The 17384-nt window shown below is 30.2% G+C and overlaps 1 protein-coding gene across 4 annotated transcripts in view; it reads left to right on the top strand.

Annotated features, from left to right (window-relative positions):
* LOC111618600 (calcium-independent protein kinase C-like) overlaps nucleotides 1-16936 on the top strand; it is a 112620-nt gene extending 95684 nt beyond the window's left edge. For 3 of the 4 annotated variants that reach the window (XM_023360155.1, XM_023360156.1, XM_023360152.1), the window contains exons 13-15: nucleotides 324-512; nucleotides 592-738; nucleotides 13480-13656. In XM_023360155.1, coding sequence (XP_023215923.1) covers nucleotides 324-512; nucleotides 592-738; nucleotides 13480-13656 — 513 coding nt within the window. Of the gene's footprint in view, nucleotides 1-323; nucleotides 513-591; nucleotides 739-13479 lie in introns of all 4 variants that reach the window. The other variant, XM_023360154.1, reaches the window with a different exon arrangement.
* The last annotated feature ends 448 nt before the right edge of the window (nucleotides 16937-17384 follow it).

Here is a 17384-nt window from a genome sequence, read left to right as displayed (position 1 = left end):
ACACCATCTGGATAGTCTGTGTTCATCTTCTTAATGAACTTTGCTATCATGGCCTTTCAAATGTAATATTTTCTACAGTTGTCTGTTGTTTTTTTCATTCATTAAGTTCATGTATACTTATGGAATTTTTTGTTTGCTTCTTTCCCCTTGTAAAAAGATAAAAGTGAAATTAATGAAATTATTATTATTATTATTATTAAAAATTATCTGTGAATATATAAGACAGTTTATATGATATAGTTGTTTTGTCAATGTAAATTGTTGCCTTAATATGATTTATTTAAAGATGTTTTTATTAATATTTTATACATTCTTATTGATAGATCTTACAAGAATTGGAGTATGGTCCTTCTGTTGATTGGTGGGCTTTAGGAGTATTAATGTATGAAATGATGGCTGGCCAACCTCCATTTGAGGCTGATAACGAAGATGATTTGTTTGAATCTATTTTACATGATGAAGTTCTTTATCCTGTTTGGTTGAGTAAAGAAGCTGTTTCTATTTTGAAAGGAGTAAGTATATGAACCAAATAAATTAAAAACATTTTTTCATAACCAGTTTTAAATATTTATTTATTTTAATTTTTAACAGTTTATGACAAAAAATCCAGCAAAAAGGTTAGGCTGTATTGCATCTCAGAACGGAGAACAAACTATTTTAAATCATTCATTTTTCAAAGATATGGATTGGGATGCATTAGAAGCACGCAAAGTAAAACCACCTTTTAAACCAAAAATTGTAAGTGTTTTTGTTTTTAAGTAAGAATAAAATAGCTTTAAATATAAATTACACAATATACACACAGCTATGCTATCATCAAATTTCTAGTACTCTTTTGGATTTATAGGTGATGTGACTAAGTGCAATATCTCTGAATAAATATTATACTTAAGAGCTGAAATTTGGAGTAACAAAAAATTGGAGGATTTTTGCACTAATCAATAGAACATTTATTCCTAAATAAGATTCAATAATAAAAGTTACAATTTTCTATAAGAATCGTAACATAGTAACAAACAAAAATTTTACATTTTAAAACTGAAAACTTGCAATTGTGCAAATCTGACCAACTTTTACAGAAAAATCAACAATGTTTTTATATATAACCTCTATTAACTGGAGAAACAATAGACTTACTTAAAATACACAAACTCCAACAGTAACGTGCGATATTAGTATCAAAACTAATGTTATCTGTTCTTATGCCTCCATCTTCATGTTCTGCAGTCATTCATACAATAAATTTTTTGTCAGACATATGATGATGCTTGTATCAGACATTTTTAAAAAAGACAAACTTTACATGCTGTTTAAAAATTTAGCACTTGTTACTATTGTTACTATTGCTCAGTTAGTGCTAATGATGTGTTTGCAGTGTGATATTTTTAATATCTCATATAAGGAAGGCTCTTTGTGCCTGGGCCAATGAGTTGCTGTCTTTATAGTTGATGGCCATTTCTTTCCATGCTGCCTTGTAAATTTTGATTTTTTCAAGATGCTATATTTTTTTTTTACCTGTGCATTGTAATAATTGGTTTGATCTACATGTATATGTATATCTTCTTTCAAATCTACAGTGGATAAAGCAGTGTTGTTTTGTCCCTTTTTTTTATTGATGTTATGTGCTCTTGGAGGCGTTGATGTAAAGGTCTTGTAGTGGCCTCTGTATATTATGTATTGCAATTGTTTTCCTGTTCTATTATCTGTTATTGCCACTGCATACACCCCTGGAAGGTTGGATCTGTTGATATTATCTTTGTTGTTGCAGAATAGACTATGTATCATTGGGCTTCTTTTGTATGCTAATGCAATTTTATTGGTTTTTATGATCTCCCTATAGTTATATGCTAGTTGCTTGTACAATACACTTCTATACTATTGTGGTGTTGCAGGTTTCTTATCGGTGTTATTTTGGTATTGCTTAATCGGGCCTTCGATGCTCCTCTTATTGAATCTGTGCTTTACTACTAACTGTCATATATATCTTTTAGTTCCTCACTCCTGTTTTTTTGTTCTGATGAGTAGGTATATACTCTTTTTATTAGAGATCTAAAACCTGTTATCTATTTTAAATGTGCAGGGATTGTATGAGTGGTCAGATATTAGTACTGAGAGATATGTTGGTTTCCTGTAGATCTTGGAGGATACGATGGACTCCTTGCATGTTACTTCGAGGTCTAAGAAGTACACTTTGCTAAGAAGTACATTTGTCTGGTGTTCTTGCTCCATGTTCACTCTGAGACCATACAGGTTGTTGTTGATTGTGCGTAAGAATGATTGCCTGTCCAGTTTATCTTTCCATATGATGAGAATGTCATCTACATATCTCACATATACTTTGATTCTATTTTCAATGTTTAGGAGTATCTTATCTAGGCATCTTAATCACCACTTTGCATAATGAGCCTGAGAGAGGGCTGTCCATGGGTACTCCTCTATGTTGTAAGTATGTTGTTCCTTCTAACTGGAAGAACAAGGAATAACAAACTAGATTGGCTAGCTCTAAGATGTTTTTATTGTGTTTATAAGAATTGTGTATGCTTTGTAAAAGGAAGTCCTGGAGCATACAGAAACATGGTTCAATCTTTATGGATGAACAAAGTGATTCAAAGTCACATACCATAAAATATGAGTTCTCTCCCAGTTTTTGTTATGCAAAAGTTCCACAAGGTGTGTAGAATTTTTAACTGTTCTGTGGTATGCATTTAGGTTATTTGAAATAAAGTTGTTAAGGAGCTTTTCCATTTTTATAGTAGGTGAAGAAGACTTATCAACCACAGGATGGAGTTGTTTTTCTCTCTTATGCATCTTGGCAAAGGTGAATCACATAGGGATGTATGGTGCTGGAGTAAAATTAATTTTACTTCAGTAAATTAGGGTCATACCAGAAACTTTTTCATTCTAACTGAGCCATATCCATAACTTTCTTGATTTCTCAAATTTCTGTATCTTTGTAAGTTTGGATATGTTACCGCTAAAGCTTGAAAGTCGTTACTGTGTACATTACCTAGCTAATCTGCATATTAACTAGGGTGATCCGTTAAAGTTGTGAAAATTGTTCTATTTCTCAAATTACCTAGATAATGTGCAGAGTATCTAGGTAATCCGCACATTACCTACTAGGCACTCGGTAAAGTGAAAATAAGATCTTTGCCACAAATNTTAATAGTTATTAATTTGCTATTACAAGATTTATCAAACTACAATTATTTATTAATTTGAAAGTTGACTAATAGATTTCTTTATTAAACCAATATGTATTGTACATTAATAATAATAATAGATAAAGAATTCCTACATCCCACAGTACAGAAAGTAGACTACAAAAACCAATTAAAATATTAAAAACAGATATTAAATTTATCATCAAAAATAGCATAAGGAAAAATTAAAATTACTTTTAAAACATCATTTAAAACAGAAAAACAAAAACCAAATTGATGAAGTTTATTGATATATCCAAAATGCACATATTAGTTTAATAAAGATATCTCAGTGAACTTTCAAATTAAATAACTGTAGGAAAATTAATAATATCTTTACTACTTTTATTATTTAAGGATTAACATGTCTATAGTCTATTTATCGTAATTTGGCACCTACTGTAAACAAAGATTTTGTCGTATTAATCTGCCGGAGATTTTCATTGGTCAAATCACAATCGGAAGTGGCTAGACATGTGTTGCCCATTTAAGCGCTTTTCTCTGCACATGTTAGTTAAAGTAGGTCAGAGTGGTTACAACAATTTAAAAATTACCGAGATAATACTTAGAAAAGTTATTATAGCCTACTTTAACATTTTTACGTAGCCATTTAAATTATTTCCATTGTTTAAATATAGTTTGTCAAAAATTATTATTAAATATATATTATTAAGATTTACACAAAACATATTTATAATTGTGTAGTTGAACGTACTTCAGAATTTTTATCTACACAACTATTTTATTAAATAGATATAAAACAAAGCAAAAAAAAATTCTCCGGCAATCCATAAAAATCATATGCAAACCTCTAAAGGAAAACTATACTGTAATGTATGAATTAATCTTTGTGATATTTATATAATTAAAAATTTTTTAAAATAATTATAGTGTAAACTTACCTTATTAATCATCTGTATCATAAGATAGTTGCTCAAAGTAATCATTTATATCCCTTTTGTCACTACTTGTGTTTGACTGAATAATCATTTTTTCTACAACAGTTTCCGAAATCTCATCAAGTTGTGACATTCATTGTTCTTTTTCTATATGTTTGATACATTTTCGATACAATTTGAAATAATGATAGTTATTGGAATGAATAGAAAACGAAACCAAAACATTATAGTGTGCATGGCTGGAAAAAGTTTATTTTTAGTGATTCAGAATGTGCAAATAGTCATTAAAATAACAATTTAACAAATATGAAATAATTACATTTATAATCATTGTTAAGTGACTAGTATTTCATTAATGATTTTATAAATAACGAAGAACTATTTTCTGCAAATGAATGCGATGCAACATGGTTTCTAATTGATGGACATGGGTTTAAACCAATAAACAAAGGGAGGTGTGTCTTAGTATGTTTACATTAGGTGCCAAGTTACGATAGACTATAGATTATAGTAATAAGTATTAAAACTTCATCGTGAAAAAGGATATTTTAAAAGATTACTTCTACAGACACTTTCAATTTTTCACTTAGAAATAGATAAATTTATTTATTATAAAGGAGATAAACAAAAATTTATTTGAAAAATACTTAAAAAATATTTGTTTTATTTGTATCTCTAATTAATAAAAAATGATGAAACATCATTTTAAAGTGCATTAAACTTTCTTCACTTCACTTCTTTATCTTTTGATAAAGAAGTGAGGAAGTTGGAAAATTAAGGGTCGATATTTGCATAACAGAAGGTCTATTTAACCTTTCTCACTACTATTTATTTTTTGGTCTTTCTCTCCTTTCCCCGAATTTGGGTCTACAATCCTTTGAGTCACAACTCCAGCTTTATTTAGTATTCCTTCCTTATTCACACATTTCCAAGATTTAAAAATATTTCCTTTCCACTCAAAAATAAAATATGTGTAAAGGTTTACGGCTTTGTAAAACTTCTTTTTTGAGTTTATGTTGTTGAAATAAAAAAATTTAAAAATTTGTCGGTTTTGTTTATACATTTATTGGGCTGCATTGGAACTTGTCTTGGGCCGCGGGTTGGACACTCGTTCTAAATGATTCTATGAAAAGAATCATTTAGAAACTTTCAAAGTTAGATGATTATTTTCTTAATGTTAGCTCTAGTTGCAATGGATTAGAAAAAGTTTTTTCAGATTCTTTTTCTGATTACTTGGCTTTGATATTTTTGTTGTTAGAATCAGTGTCTCAAAATGATAAGTTAAAGTACAATGTTTTTTAAGTTATATAAAAAAAATGGTTTGACTACAATTGCTTGAAATTAAAAATGCTTACTAATTGAGACTTGCAATCTTTTAAGAAAAATAGAACTTTAGAATCATTTACAAATTATTCTAAATTAAAGAAAAGCTTAAGTTTCTTTAGCCAAAACAATTCCTTTTTTGTTTTACAAAAGTCAATATACAATTACTGAATTCTAGAAATTCTGGTCACTTTAGAAAATTAGTCAGTAAATTTAAGATACAAAAATTATTTTGCAATGTTATTTCTATTAAGGAATGGAATATGTTTTTGAAGGAACATTTTTTTGGCTCTCTCTCAGTAAATAATTTGGATGTATGTATCTACAATTACAGTCAGTTACTAATTTCTCTCAAGTTTCTAGGATTTTGTGACCATAGGATCAGCACCTCTTTAATGCCTTGTCAAGATTGACACCACCGTGTCCTGATTGACACGGAAGCCGAGACAGTGTGTTGATTTGGTCATGTAAGCAGCCGTGTGCACAGGTGATTGGATCCAGGATGGAGATGGGTTGAGAGACAGCATACCAGAAGTAAAGTACTCAGATACGAAAGTTAACGACTAAATAACCATTTATTTTCAAAATGAAGAGGAATACATGATACAATATACAATAGATATATTAGGTTATACTGACTTAGCCTATTCTTCTAGTGGTCACGAGAGAGAGAGTTTACATGAGATACGGGCAGGATAAATACCTTGTAGAGGTTCTGAGGGTAGAGGATCTTCTAGGAGACCTTGATCTGCTGCGAGCTGGTTGGAGAGCAAGGAAGAAAGTTTTGGAGGACAGTTCTTATTCCGATAGTTCTGAGTAAACATTAGATATTATGGCCATAGGCAAGGAGGTATCCAAAAATGAGGTATCCTAAGGAGCACATGGTATCTGTAAATTAGAACACAAGGAAAAATGAGTGGTCTGATCGAGGAACTGGCGATGACTGCCTAAACTTGCAGTTTCTGGCTATATTGACTTGGAGAAATCAAGATTGTAGGTCGGGAGGTTATGAGAAAGCATCACTTTTACTGCTGAGAACTTAACAAATGATTTACTCCCAGGTGTGAAAGTTGATGTTACAACGTTAAATTGTTTACGTTAAAGTCCAATTTCTCACAATTTATTTTTGAGTCACTTGCAAAATGAAAGGTTTTTTGACTAGCCTTCTTTTTGGAAGAAAGTATTTTTAAAAATGCTACTTAAAAAGGGTTTTAGATCTATGCCAACAAATTATAGATAATATCCTTAATTAATGTGTTTAGAAAGATTTTTTCCTCTCTATATTGGTGAATTGCTTGAATCTCTGTATAGAGGAATTTGGTATTATATCCCCTTGTTGAGGAGTAATTTTGAAAAATAGACATGTTTGTTATAGTCTCTTTATTTTTGCATGGAATTATTCAGCTAGTGTTATGTAAGAAATGCCATAAGTTATATATATGTAGGTCTTATTGATCTGAGGAAAGCCTTTGGCTCTTCAGATCAATAAGACCTACATACATATAACTTATTGTGGAAACTCAACAAGTTAGGTTTTCCAATTTGTTTATTAATTAACTTAAGCTGTTATTTTCTGATACTACATACATTCTGAAGGATAGTTTTATTTTAGAATAGATTTGTGAGCATTAAAGGATTGCCTTGGGACAAGCCTGAGTCCTGTTTTTTTTTTTTTTTCAATCTGTTTATAAATTATTACAACTTTTATACAAAATAAAAGAAAATAATGCTAGGCCCATAATATTATCTCCACAAATTGAATTGGATTGCCTTTGCTTTGCAGATAATAATAATTTTCTGTCAAATTTCATTGTTACCTTCAGTCAAAGCTCAATGGTTTAGTTGAATATTAAAAAAATAGCAGGTTGACAATTAATAAAACTTAATAAAAAAATGACATGTTTTTGTTGAGGAAGCTGATAATCTTTACATATCAAATAAAAAATTGGAAATAATGTCAAACTATTTTGGATGTGTTTTCTTCTCAAGGTTCATTTTCCTTTCATTTGGAGAAAGTATTGCTAGATGTCAAATTAAAATTATCAAATATAATAAAACTATTAATGAATATGAAAATACCTTTTTATTAACTATTAAGTCAAAATATCAAGATTTGATAACTTTGTTTAATTAATATTATGTGACACAAGAATACAAATCTAGACTATCCAAACTGCATCTTCACTTGTCCTTTGCACCAGGACAATGAGAACACCATCTGGATAGTCTGTGTTCATCTTCTTAATGAACTTTGCTATCATGGCCTTTCAAATGTAATATTTTCTACAGTTGTCTGTTGTTTTTTTCATTCATTAAGTTCATGTATACTTATGGAATTTTTTGTTTGCTTCTTTCCCCTTGTAAAAAGATAAAAGTGAAATTAATGAAATTATTATTATTATTATTATTAAAAATTATCTGTGAATATATAAGACAGTTTATATGATATAGTTGTTTTGTCAATGTAAATTGTTGCCTTAATATGATTTATTTAAAGATGTTTTTATTAATATTTTATACATTCTTATTGATAGATCTTACAAGAATTGGAGTATGGTCCTTCTGTTGATTGGTGGGCTTTAGGAGTATTAATGTATGAAATGATGGCTGGCCAACCTCCATTTGAGGCTGATAACGAAGATGATTTGTTTGAATCTATTTTACATGATGAAGTTCTTTATCCTGTTTGGTTGAGTAAAGAAGCTGTTTCTATTTTGAAAGGAGTAAGTATATGAACCAAATAAATTAAAAACATTTTTTCATAACCAGTTTTAAATATTTATTTATTTTAATTTTTAACAGTTTATGACAAAAAATCCAGCAAAAAGGTTAGGCTGTATTGCATCTCAGAACGGAGAACAAACTATTTTAAATCATTCATTTTTCAAAGATATGGATTGGGATGCATTAGAAGCACNGATTTTTTGTATGTTTTTTAATTGGTTGATGATTGATTCTATCAACTAATTTGTCGATTGTTTGATTGTATTAACTTGATTCTTTAGATATCGAAAATTAAATAAAGAACATTATGTTAATTTAAGCGTACAGAAACGTTGCTGTTGTTCCAGCAAAGATCTTATTTTCACTTTACCGAGTGCCTAGTAGGTAATTTGCAGATTACCTAGATAATCTGCACATTACCTAGGTAATTTGAGAAATAGAACAATTTTAGCAACTTTAACTGGTCACCCTAGTTAATCTGCAGATTAGCTAGGTAATGTACACATTAACAACTTTCGAGCTTTAGTGGTAATAGATATACAGATAACTAACAACCAAGACAAGGGTGAGACAATTGAAGCACTTGCTTCAACTAAGCAACTAAGAAAGACACAAAAACTATCTATGAAAAATAAGAAATTAATTAAAATCTTTATGGAAACAAAATAAAAATTGGTAGTGATTTAGCCAATAAAATTATTCAGAAATTAGAAAAAGATGGCCTTAATATTCAACATGTTTAGGTCAATGATAATGATAATGGGACAAATATGGAAGGACTATATGATGGTATACAAGCTATTATTTGTCAAAGAAATGATCAAGCCAAATACATTTCTTGTTCACCTCACAGTTTGTTATGTAAAAATGTTGCTTCTGCAAATTCAAGTATGATAACTTTTTTTTTTTTTTTTGAATTACATAGAGGATCTATACATTTTCTGTAAATCCAGCAAGTAGATGAGATGCATGTATGTTTATTTTAAAAACAGATACATGATGGGCATCAAATGCAAACACAGTTAAGGAATTCAACAGATCTATATGGCATCAAATGATAATTGGGAGCTCTCCACTGGTCAAGTAGATAAAAACCACTAAACACTGGTAGTTGGTCACAGGTTTATACCTCACCAGCAAGCTGGCTATGTGGAGTTTTCTGGGTTTTTTCAAATAGGGACCATTTTCCCATAGAAGGTCCTTGAAGAAGGCATTATCCATTGACATATTACCCATTGCCTTATTCCTTTAATCCTATAATCAATAAATCATTGCAACATGCTAAAATTAATAGTTTCTTGAAGTAAATCAATTTAAAATTTTTGTATATATTATTGTGAGAATACGGACGAGGGTCAAGGCCCTCTAATCGTCAGATCCTTTAGACCTGCTCACCTTGTCACTGGATGGCTTATTCTAACAGAACCCAAGTGGTAAGATTCTGTGTGGGGTTGTACATAAGGAATAAACTAGTCAATTCAGTCATTGCAAAGGAAATTAACATTTTAATCAAAGAAATAACAACTATACAAGAAATACCAACAATACAAAAATACCCTTAAATACGGGGAATATGGGAAAGACATGACTTATCTCCTAATGCTATTCTAGGACTATATTATTTTAACCGAGAGAGAGAGAGTTTACAAACAATCTTTTACCTCGTTGGACATGTTGGATGTCGTAAATCTCGGAGGATATCGGTCTTCGGACGGAGAGGCTGGGGACAGGCACAGTGGTCAAATCAGGAACACTATCTATGGCAAAGGTCTCTAGGATGGATCCTTTACATGGCAATTCTATCTGGGCTGAACTGCCCCAATCTATCCAACCCCACCTTTTTATCACCGACTATTTCACAATAACGATTCCCAGAGATGCATCATCTGACGGGATAAATCGCTGTATCATTCGGACCAGGGTTGGGAATATTCTAAGATAAGAGGTGTGGAGGAAGGAAGCAAAACATCCTCATTTCTTGCTAAATGTTGTGTTATAGTGTCTGTTTGCAGGATGTTGAAGTTTGTAACCTTTTTAGGTTATATTTTTAATACAAATTTTAAACAAATTTAGCTTAATGTATTGTGTTATAAAGTGCAAATTATGAAAATTAGATGGGTATCCATCCAGATTCTCACATTATCAATATGGAATTTAATGCTGCATATAATAGAAAAAGTTAGTAAAGCCTTGCAATAAAAAACTATAACTATAAAGTTGCACATTTAATGGCAAGATTAGCTCTTTGTTTACAGCAAATGAGAGCAAATACTTTTGATAAATGTGAAAATTCAGCATTAAAGATAAATGTATCAACGTAATTTAAAGAGAAATGAAATAAGCAAAAATCAGTTGGTGAAAAAACTTGTTTTTTAGAAAGATATTTTTTTGCAATAAAAATAGAGATATGAAAGAGATAATAGATGACTGAGTTAAGGCATAAGCCTGTTCCTTTAGGGACCCAGGGTCAAAAATCCCCAAGAATTTTTGAGAATGGTCTGTCCAAGATATGTTGCAACTCATCCCTTATCATCTGACCCCCATTGTGAGCATAGCCAAACCAATAACCAGGCTTCAAAGAAAGATCTCTTAGTGTCTACAGGGTAGAGAGACAGAGAAAGATAATAAAATGGAGATATGAAAAATTAAACATTATCTGTTAAATCAAAATAAAGTATTTTCAGTTTCTAATTGGTAAAAAATTAATATCACTGAATTTAGATTTAACAAAAGTGGCTTTTGTCACTAACTTCACAAATTAGTCCAGAAATTGTCAAAATTATCACTTATGTTACTTTTCTGATCTATTAAATCATATGCCTCTGTGTCCTTATCTTATAGTATATTATTTAAAATGTCTACTCAGTGAAACATGCTACAGGTAGATTTCACTGAGTAGACATTTTAAAATGTACTACAGTGAAAAATAAAGACTGTATTTGTTTTCTCTGATAAGCTTTCTTAACTTTTGCTGAACAAAGACGTCGGTCTGTTAATAAAATAAGTCAGAGTAAGCATTTTAAATACTATAATATTTCTGATCAATTCCAAAAGTCCATCATCAGGAAATATAATAATAGAATGCTCGTTCAAATTGAATGTATTTTTTAAAATTCTGCTGTTGTGTGCACATTATGTAATGCATGGATATGCAATTCATAAGGTAGTTGCCTGCCATGCTTTGAACATCACTCTTCCTTCCTTGTTGTTAATGCAGTTTTCTGCCCTGTTTGTTTTGAAAATTTCAAGAGCCTCCATCTTCTTAATATGTTTCCCACATATGGATGTTTTTAACATGGAAGGTTGTTGGAATAATGGGATGATCCCTTCTAAATCATAAATTGAGAGAGTGGTGGCGATTTTTCTGTTCTGAATGTTGTATTTGTGCTCCTTAAGATGTTTGGATAGTGATTGTATGGTGGAGTTGATGTAGATTAGAACTCTTCCAGACCTGTCATCCGTAAGGGGATGGCATATACCAAGGAACTCTTTTCTTATTCAATGAGTCCTTTGTATAAGTAAATTGACAATGGTTGAATTTTGCTTGTATGCAATGCTGTGTTCCTTGATGCAGGCTATCTGGTTATATATAGGAGTTAAAATGCTATTATACTGTATTATAAATGGGTTTTTTTTCTTTCTCTTCTGGTTGTGTTATATCATATTCTTGACCCATAGCCATAAGCTTACTGTTAATATTCTCAATGAGTTGCTTAGGAAATCTATGTTTGGTTCATATGTTTAGGATTCCTATGCACCTGGAAAGTCTGAGATTTTCATTAGTGTTTAGAAAAAGTCATGGAATGTCAGGGAATTTGTTAAAAGTTGTCAAAAAGTCGGGGAATTTGCTTTTTTGGCTGCCTTGTGATTTTTTGCTGACAATATGCTTGACTAAGTGTAGATGTAGCTGTCTGCATGCAGCAAGAAGTAATGTGATGCAATACAACTTATGAAAAAGGATGCAGAATATTTTCAGGACCCAAAATTTCTTCTCCCAAGATTACACAAAATTTCTCCAAAAATTTAAAAGTACACAAAATGGAAGCTTGTTGAAATAATTTAAATGGTATTATTTATCATTTTTCATTTTAATCGTTTTCNTCTGCATGCAGCAAGAAGTAATGTGATGCAATACAACTTATGAAAAAGGATGCAGAATATTTTCAGGACCCAAAATTTCTTCTCCCAAGATTACACAAAATTTCTCCAAAAATTTAAAAGTACACAAAATGGAAGCTTGTTGAAATAATTTAAATGGTATTATTTATCATTTTTCATTTTAATCGTTTTCATTGTGTAACAAAACAGTTTCTGATTTTTTTCCAGTCTATTAATATTTGTAAGTATGCAGATTTGAGGAGGAAATTTTACTCCCTTTCATCAGGATGGTCTAAGGCCCTCGTGTATGTGGGTGGTGGTTTTTGGAAGCAGAAAAAGACAAGTGTTTACAAAAAAGAGATAAATTTAATAAATATATACTGTATACTTTTGTACATGGATTATATAGAATTTGTTAATGAATAATAAAAAATAATTGTTTTTTCTTTCTTTTTTCAACGCCTTGTAGATTTATGGTTTTGGAATAATAACAGAATTTTACTCAAATATTTTATTTTTAGTTTTAATAATTTGGCAAATATAAAAAATATATAACTGTTGATTAGGAAAACTAACTAATTAAAATATTGGAGAAGCAAAACATGTGTGCATAGGAAGTCAAATTCTGTTTTGTTTTGTCAATGTTCTATACTATAAGGGATGTGAGAGTCAGGGAATTTGTACGAAGTTGGTGAGAGAAAGTCATGGAAATTAAAACAAAAATTTGAGTAGGAACCCTGTATGTTCTTTATACGATCTATTTCATGTTGCATATCCACCTTATTGTTGGTTCAGTGGGGGTATGTACTGTCTTGACGAGCACTGTGAATGCTGCTATTTTATAGCAGTACGGGTCATGGGAGTCTGCTGGAATGTAAATTGGCTCGAAGTAACATACATTGCATTGATGTCTTCTTTAGCTTAATAATGACATTCTATTTTAACCTGAAGAAGACATCAATGAAATGTTGAAAGTGGTTGTTTTTATTATCATTGAAGTGCCAATTTCAACATCGGTAAAGAATTTTAACACCAAAAGACAGTTTTATTTATTTAATGAACAATTATTGGCTTGAAGAGTATGTTTTTATTTATTGATATGAAAGTATTTTTACATAAACAACTGATGTATCTTGCATTACAGACAAGTAATAGTAACTATGAAATCAGTTATTATATTCTAACATTTATAAAATAAAATGTAATTTAATAACTGTATTTTTTCCCGACAGAAAACAAAACGAGATGTCAACAATTTCGATTCGGATTTTACTAAAGAAGAGCCGGTATTAACTCCAGTAAATCCGGAAGTACTACGCAACATCAATCAAGATGAATTTGCAGGTTTTTCATTTGTTAATGAAGACTTTAATCCTGCCAAGTTTGTGTGTGATGGACCTGCAACATAGTTACAGTAAGCACTGTGTCAATTTGACCCTTTGTTGTAGAAATGTTTTGTCTAGTCACTGTTATAGTATATTCATAATGAAGCACCAGATCCATCCTTGCTTCATTGTTATTGAATGACATGATGGCATGTCTAGACATAAATCTGCAGATATCCATTAGCCTTCCATTGAAGTTTATGGCAAAGGGTGCTATGGAAACACTTCAGTGCTCCTGCTGACCTTCGTATTTTATTGGTGTACAATGTAACATTTGAGATCCTTTCGGTTAAATTCGGCTATAATAAATTCAATTGTCATGGCAAACTCACATAGGAAAAAGAATATTGGAACGCTAAATGTCGCCTCATAAACATTCTCTAATTAGAAGCAGAATTTGTCTAGAAAAAATGAGTTATTCATTGTGGTAGAAATTATAATTGTACTATTTGCTTCATGTTTCAAATTTGCAAATATAAAAAGTTGACTTCGGATGACAGTTCATCTACTTTTATTTTACGTATGCGGGGATAAATTGTTATTCGAGATAAGAATTTAGGAATCGAGATTGGTTTTGATTTTCCTATTTCTTCTATCTCACTGTTCTCTTTCTGCATTAAAAAATAGTCCCACCAGAATTGAAATATTTATCTCTGTGTAGCATATTTATGCATGTATATATTCGCTTGCCATTTGTTGTGCTCGGAAAAAAATGATTAAGTGATATATATCAAGAAACAAACTATAATTAGGCCTTCTCGGATGCAGATTTAACAATAATTTAAAGCAAAGTGTCTGTGGGCTTTTTTTTGGTGCAGAAACAGCAGCATAAGCAGTAGTAGTATTTATTAGTTTTTTCCCAGTTCACCAGTTAATGCTTAAATTTCCAATTATAATTCTTGAATCAAGATAGATAAATATTTTGTGGAGAGTTACAAAATTTTAATATATTACAGTCCAATTCTTTACGGTTCCTAAATTAGGATTTATATACTCCACTACCTTTTTCTATTGGTACAAAATCTGAGATTTGAAATATTTTGCTTAAATTCATTACGATGTTAAATCTTAGAACCAAGATACCTCGAGACAAAAAAAATCGACCAAAATGTTTTTGTATGTTAAAGATAAGCTTAACTCGTCGGACAAGCAAGAGGGTCAAAATTAATCAATTAAAAAACCATTTACATTTTAAATAATAACCTCGTCATTTTGAATTTTAAATCTAAATCATCGTAAGGAGATGAACTTTGATATTTGCATTCAATAATTTTAATTTAATAGTAAAAAAAAAGGGAAAAAACAAAATCAGTATTCTGCTTTGCCTTGGAGTATAGTTTTGATATTTTGATAGATTTTCATTTTGAAACATTGTCTTATTATACTTGAATATGTATTTTAGAAAAGAATAATTTGATAGTTAAAATGCTTTGTTTCTAAATAGATGAATGCTCTTTTATGATCCAAACTTGTTATTTTTGTGATGTTACAATAACAAAACAGTACTTCCCAATTTAACTCCTCAAATTTTTATGGCATACAATTCTCTGCTTTTCTTTTATGTATACCCCAAAACTTTTATATACATACTTATATATATATACATATATTATACATATACACACAGACACACACTATTTCTTTGTTTATTTTGTTTTTTGTTTGAGAGAGAGAAAGAGAGAGAGTATATGTGTGTTGTTCTAATAAAAACTCTCCAACATAAATAACAAAACACATTATAAATCATGTAAGGGGTACTAAATTTTATTTTCTTTTATTGTATATTTGTTTGTGTACATTTTGTTTAGAAGAGAATGGAAATTGCATTCTTAGTTTTTATTTATTTATTATTATTTTTATTTTGTATTTGTTCAAGAGCCATATCAGGTATTAAGCTAAAAAGTGCCAACAAAGTTTAAAAAAATCAAGGTCAGATATTATTTATTATTGTTTTGTGAATTTATACTTGATTTATATCGTTCTACCGATTAGTTTTACAACATTCTCTCTATTGACATTCTTCCTTCGATTCGAACAAATTTCTGATCAACTCTTTTTTATAAAATTTGTTAGTGATTTAGTATATTTTCACATTCCACGAATTAGAATTAGACAGTAAAAAAGAAAGAGGAAAGGCAGAAATAAGTCTTCTTTAAAAAGTTATCTGACCTTGAACATAAACTGGATCGCAATCGCTGGAATTAAAAATTTGTCTTTAAAATAAGTTTGTTCGGCACTGATATACATATAAATATATATATGTATATGAATATGACAAACACTTACTAGTCAATTCTTTTTATTTTAAGCTACAATTCGTATTCGTTACAATCTTCGGTAGCATTTTCATTACAGAAAGTATTTTCTCGTAATCACGTTAAACCATATTTTAAAAAAATAGCAAATGGCCAGTGAAGTTTTGAAAAAGTAAAGCCGCATTGCCTGAATTAATCAAAGAAGAATATCAGCATGTTTTTTATTATTCACAAATGTCAGAAAATTTACAAATTTGTTAATGGATTGTTGTTTGTATAAAGAAGTTTGCATTTATTTTTGTTATTCCCCTTTATTAAAAGATTGTGATCATTGTCGGCAACATACGATCTGTTTTGATCATTATTCGTAGATGGTTTGAAGTAGAAAAAAGAAAACTTTGCAGATCTCTGTAGAGTTACGTTAAGTCGTCCTTGTCGCGATATTCCCCCATCTTTTTGTTAGTACTTACAGAATTTTAATGTCCAAAATATTAAACCATCTATGAACAAAAAAATTCTATTGTGTACAAAGTACAGATTTTTGCTGAGCGAAACTGGTACGTGGATTCCGTTCAAACGTAAATTTTAAAAGTTTAACAAAAATCGACATGTAAAAAATTGCAGCTTTTGTGGTACACGAAACATTTCGTCATAGAAATGTTTCATCTTCAGCATCACTATCCATTTAACTGTGCCAAACATAAGTCAAAAGAAATCTGTATCGACAGAATAAAAAAAAACTGTATATCAGTATAGAGATTATATTTGTGTTGCTGTATTATTTATGGTCATGGCTGCATTGTAATTTTATGTGATATCGACAAAATAAATACTAATGTATCGATATATTCGGAAAGTACTTAAGAAAATAACATAGAAAAATTTATTACAATATATCTCCACCCGAGTGGCATAACTTGCAATGGTAGAAAGCAATTTATGTTTAAAATATATCATTATTATTTATATTTTGATTTTAAATCTGTTAAATTGCTGATGTAAAGTGAAATGAGAATCAAGCAGCTGCAATAAAATTTTTAGTAATTGTATTTATTTTGTTGTTTTTTCTAAGACAAACACACTTATATTTCTATAATATCAAATGGATCAAAATTGTTTACGTTTAAATTAAAATAAATAAGCCTATTATGGGTGGTTTAACTCGCAACGATTTGACCCGCACGACAAACAGTGCGCCAACCCGTACTACTAACGATAAATTAGGAATCTGGGTTTAAATCTTGTCTAGATCACGTAAGTGGTAAACTTAGTTTGGCCATCTGGCTAACCATTAACAATTCTAATAACATTTGATGTTATAGTAGAACAATAGTGTGGCATTGTTACTACAATAGCTACTAATTTAATCCAATAGTACTGTCTAAATAAATTAATTTGAAGCTCTAAGGAGCATGTAAAGAACTCTTGAATAAAGCTGTATAGTATTGAGAATTCTTTCGGAAGACTTAGACTTATGATCAATAGGGTCTAGAGTCC

This window comes from Centruroides sculpturatus, unplaced genomic scaffold (assembly GCF_000671375.1).
Source record: "Centruroides sculpturatus isolate CEXI.00-Female unplaced genomic scaffold, Cexi_2.0 scaffold42, whole genome shotgun sequence".
Lineage (NCBI taxonomy): Eukaryota > Metazoa > Arthropoda > Arachnida > Scorpiones > Buthidae > Centruroides > Centruroides sculpturatus.
This window is presented reverse-complemented; position numbering and strand designations above follow the sequence as displayed.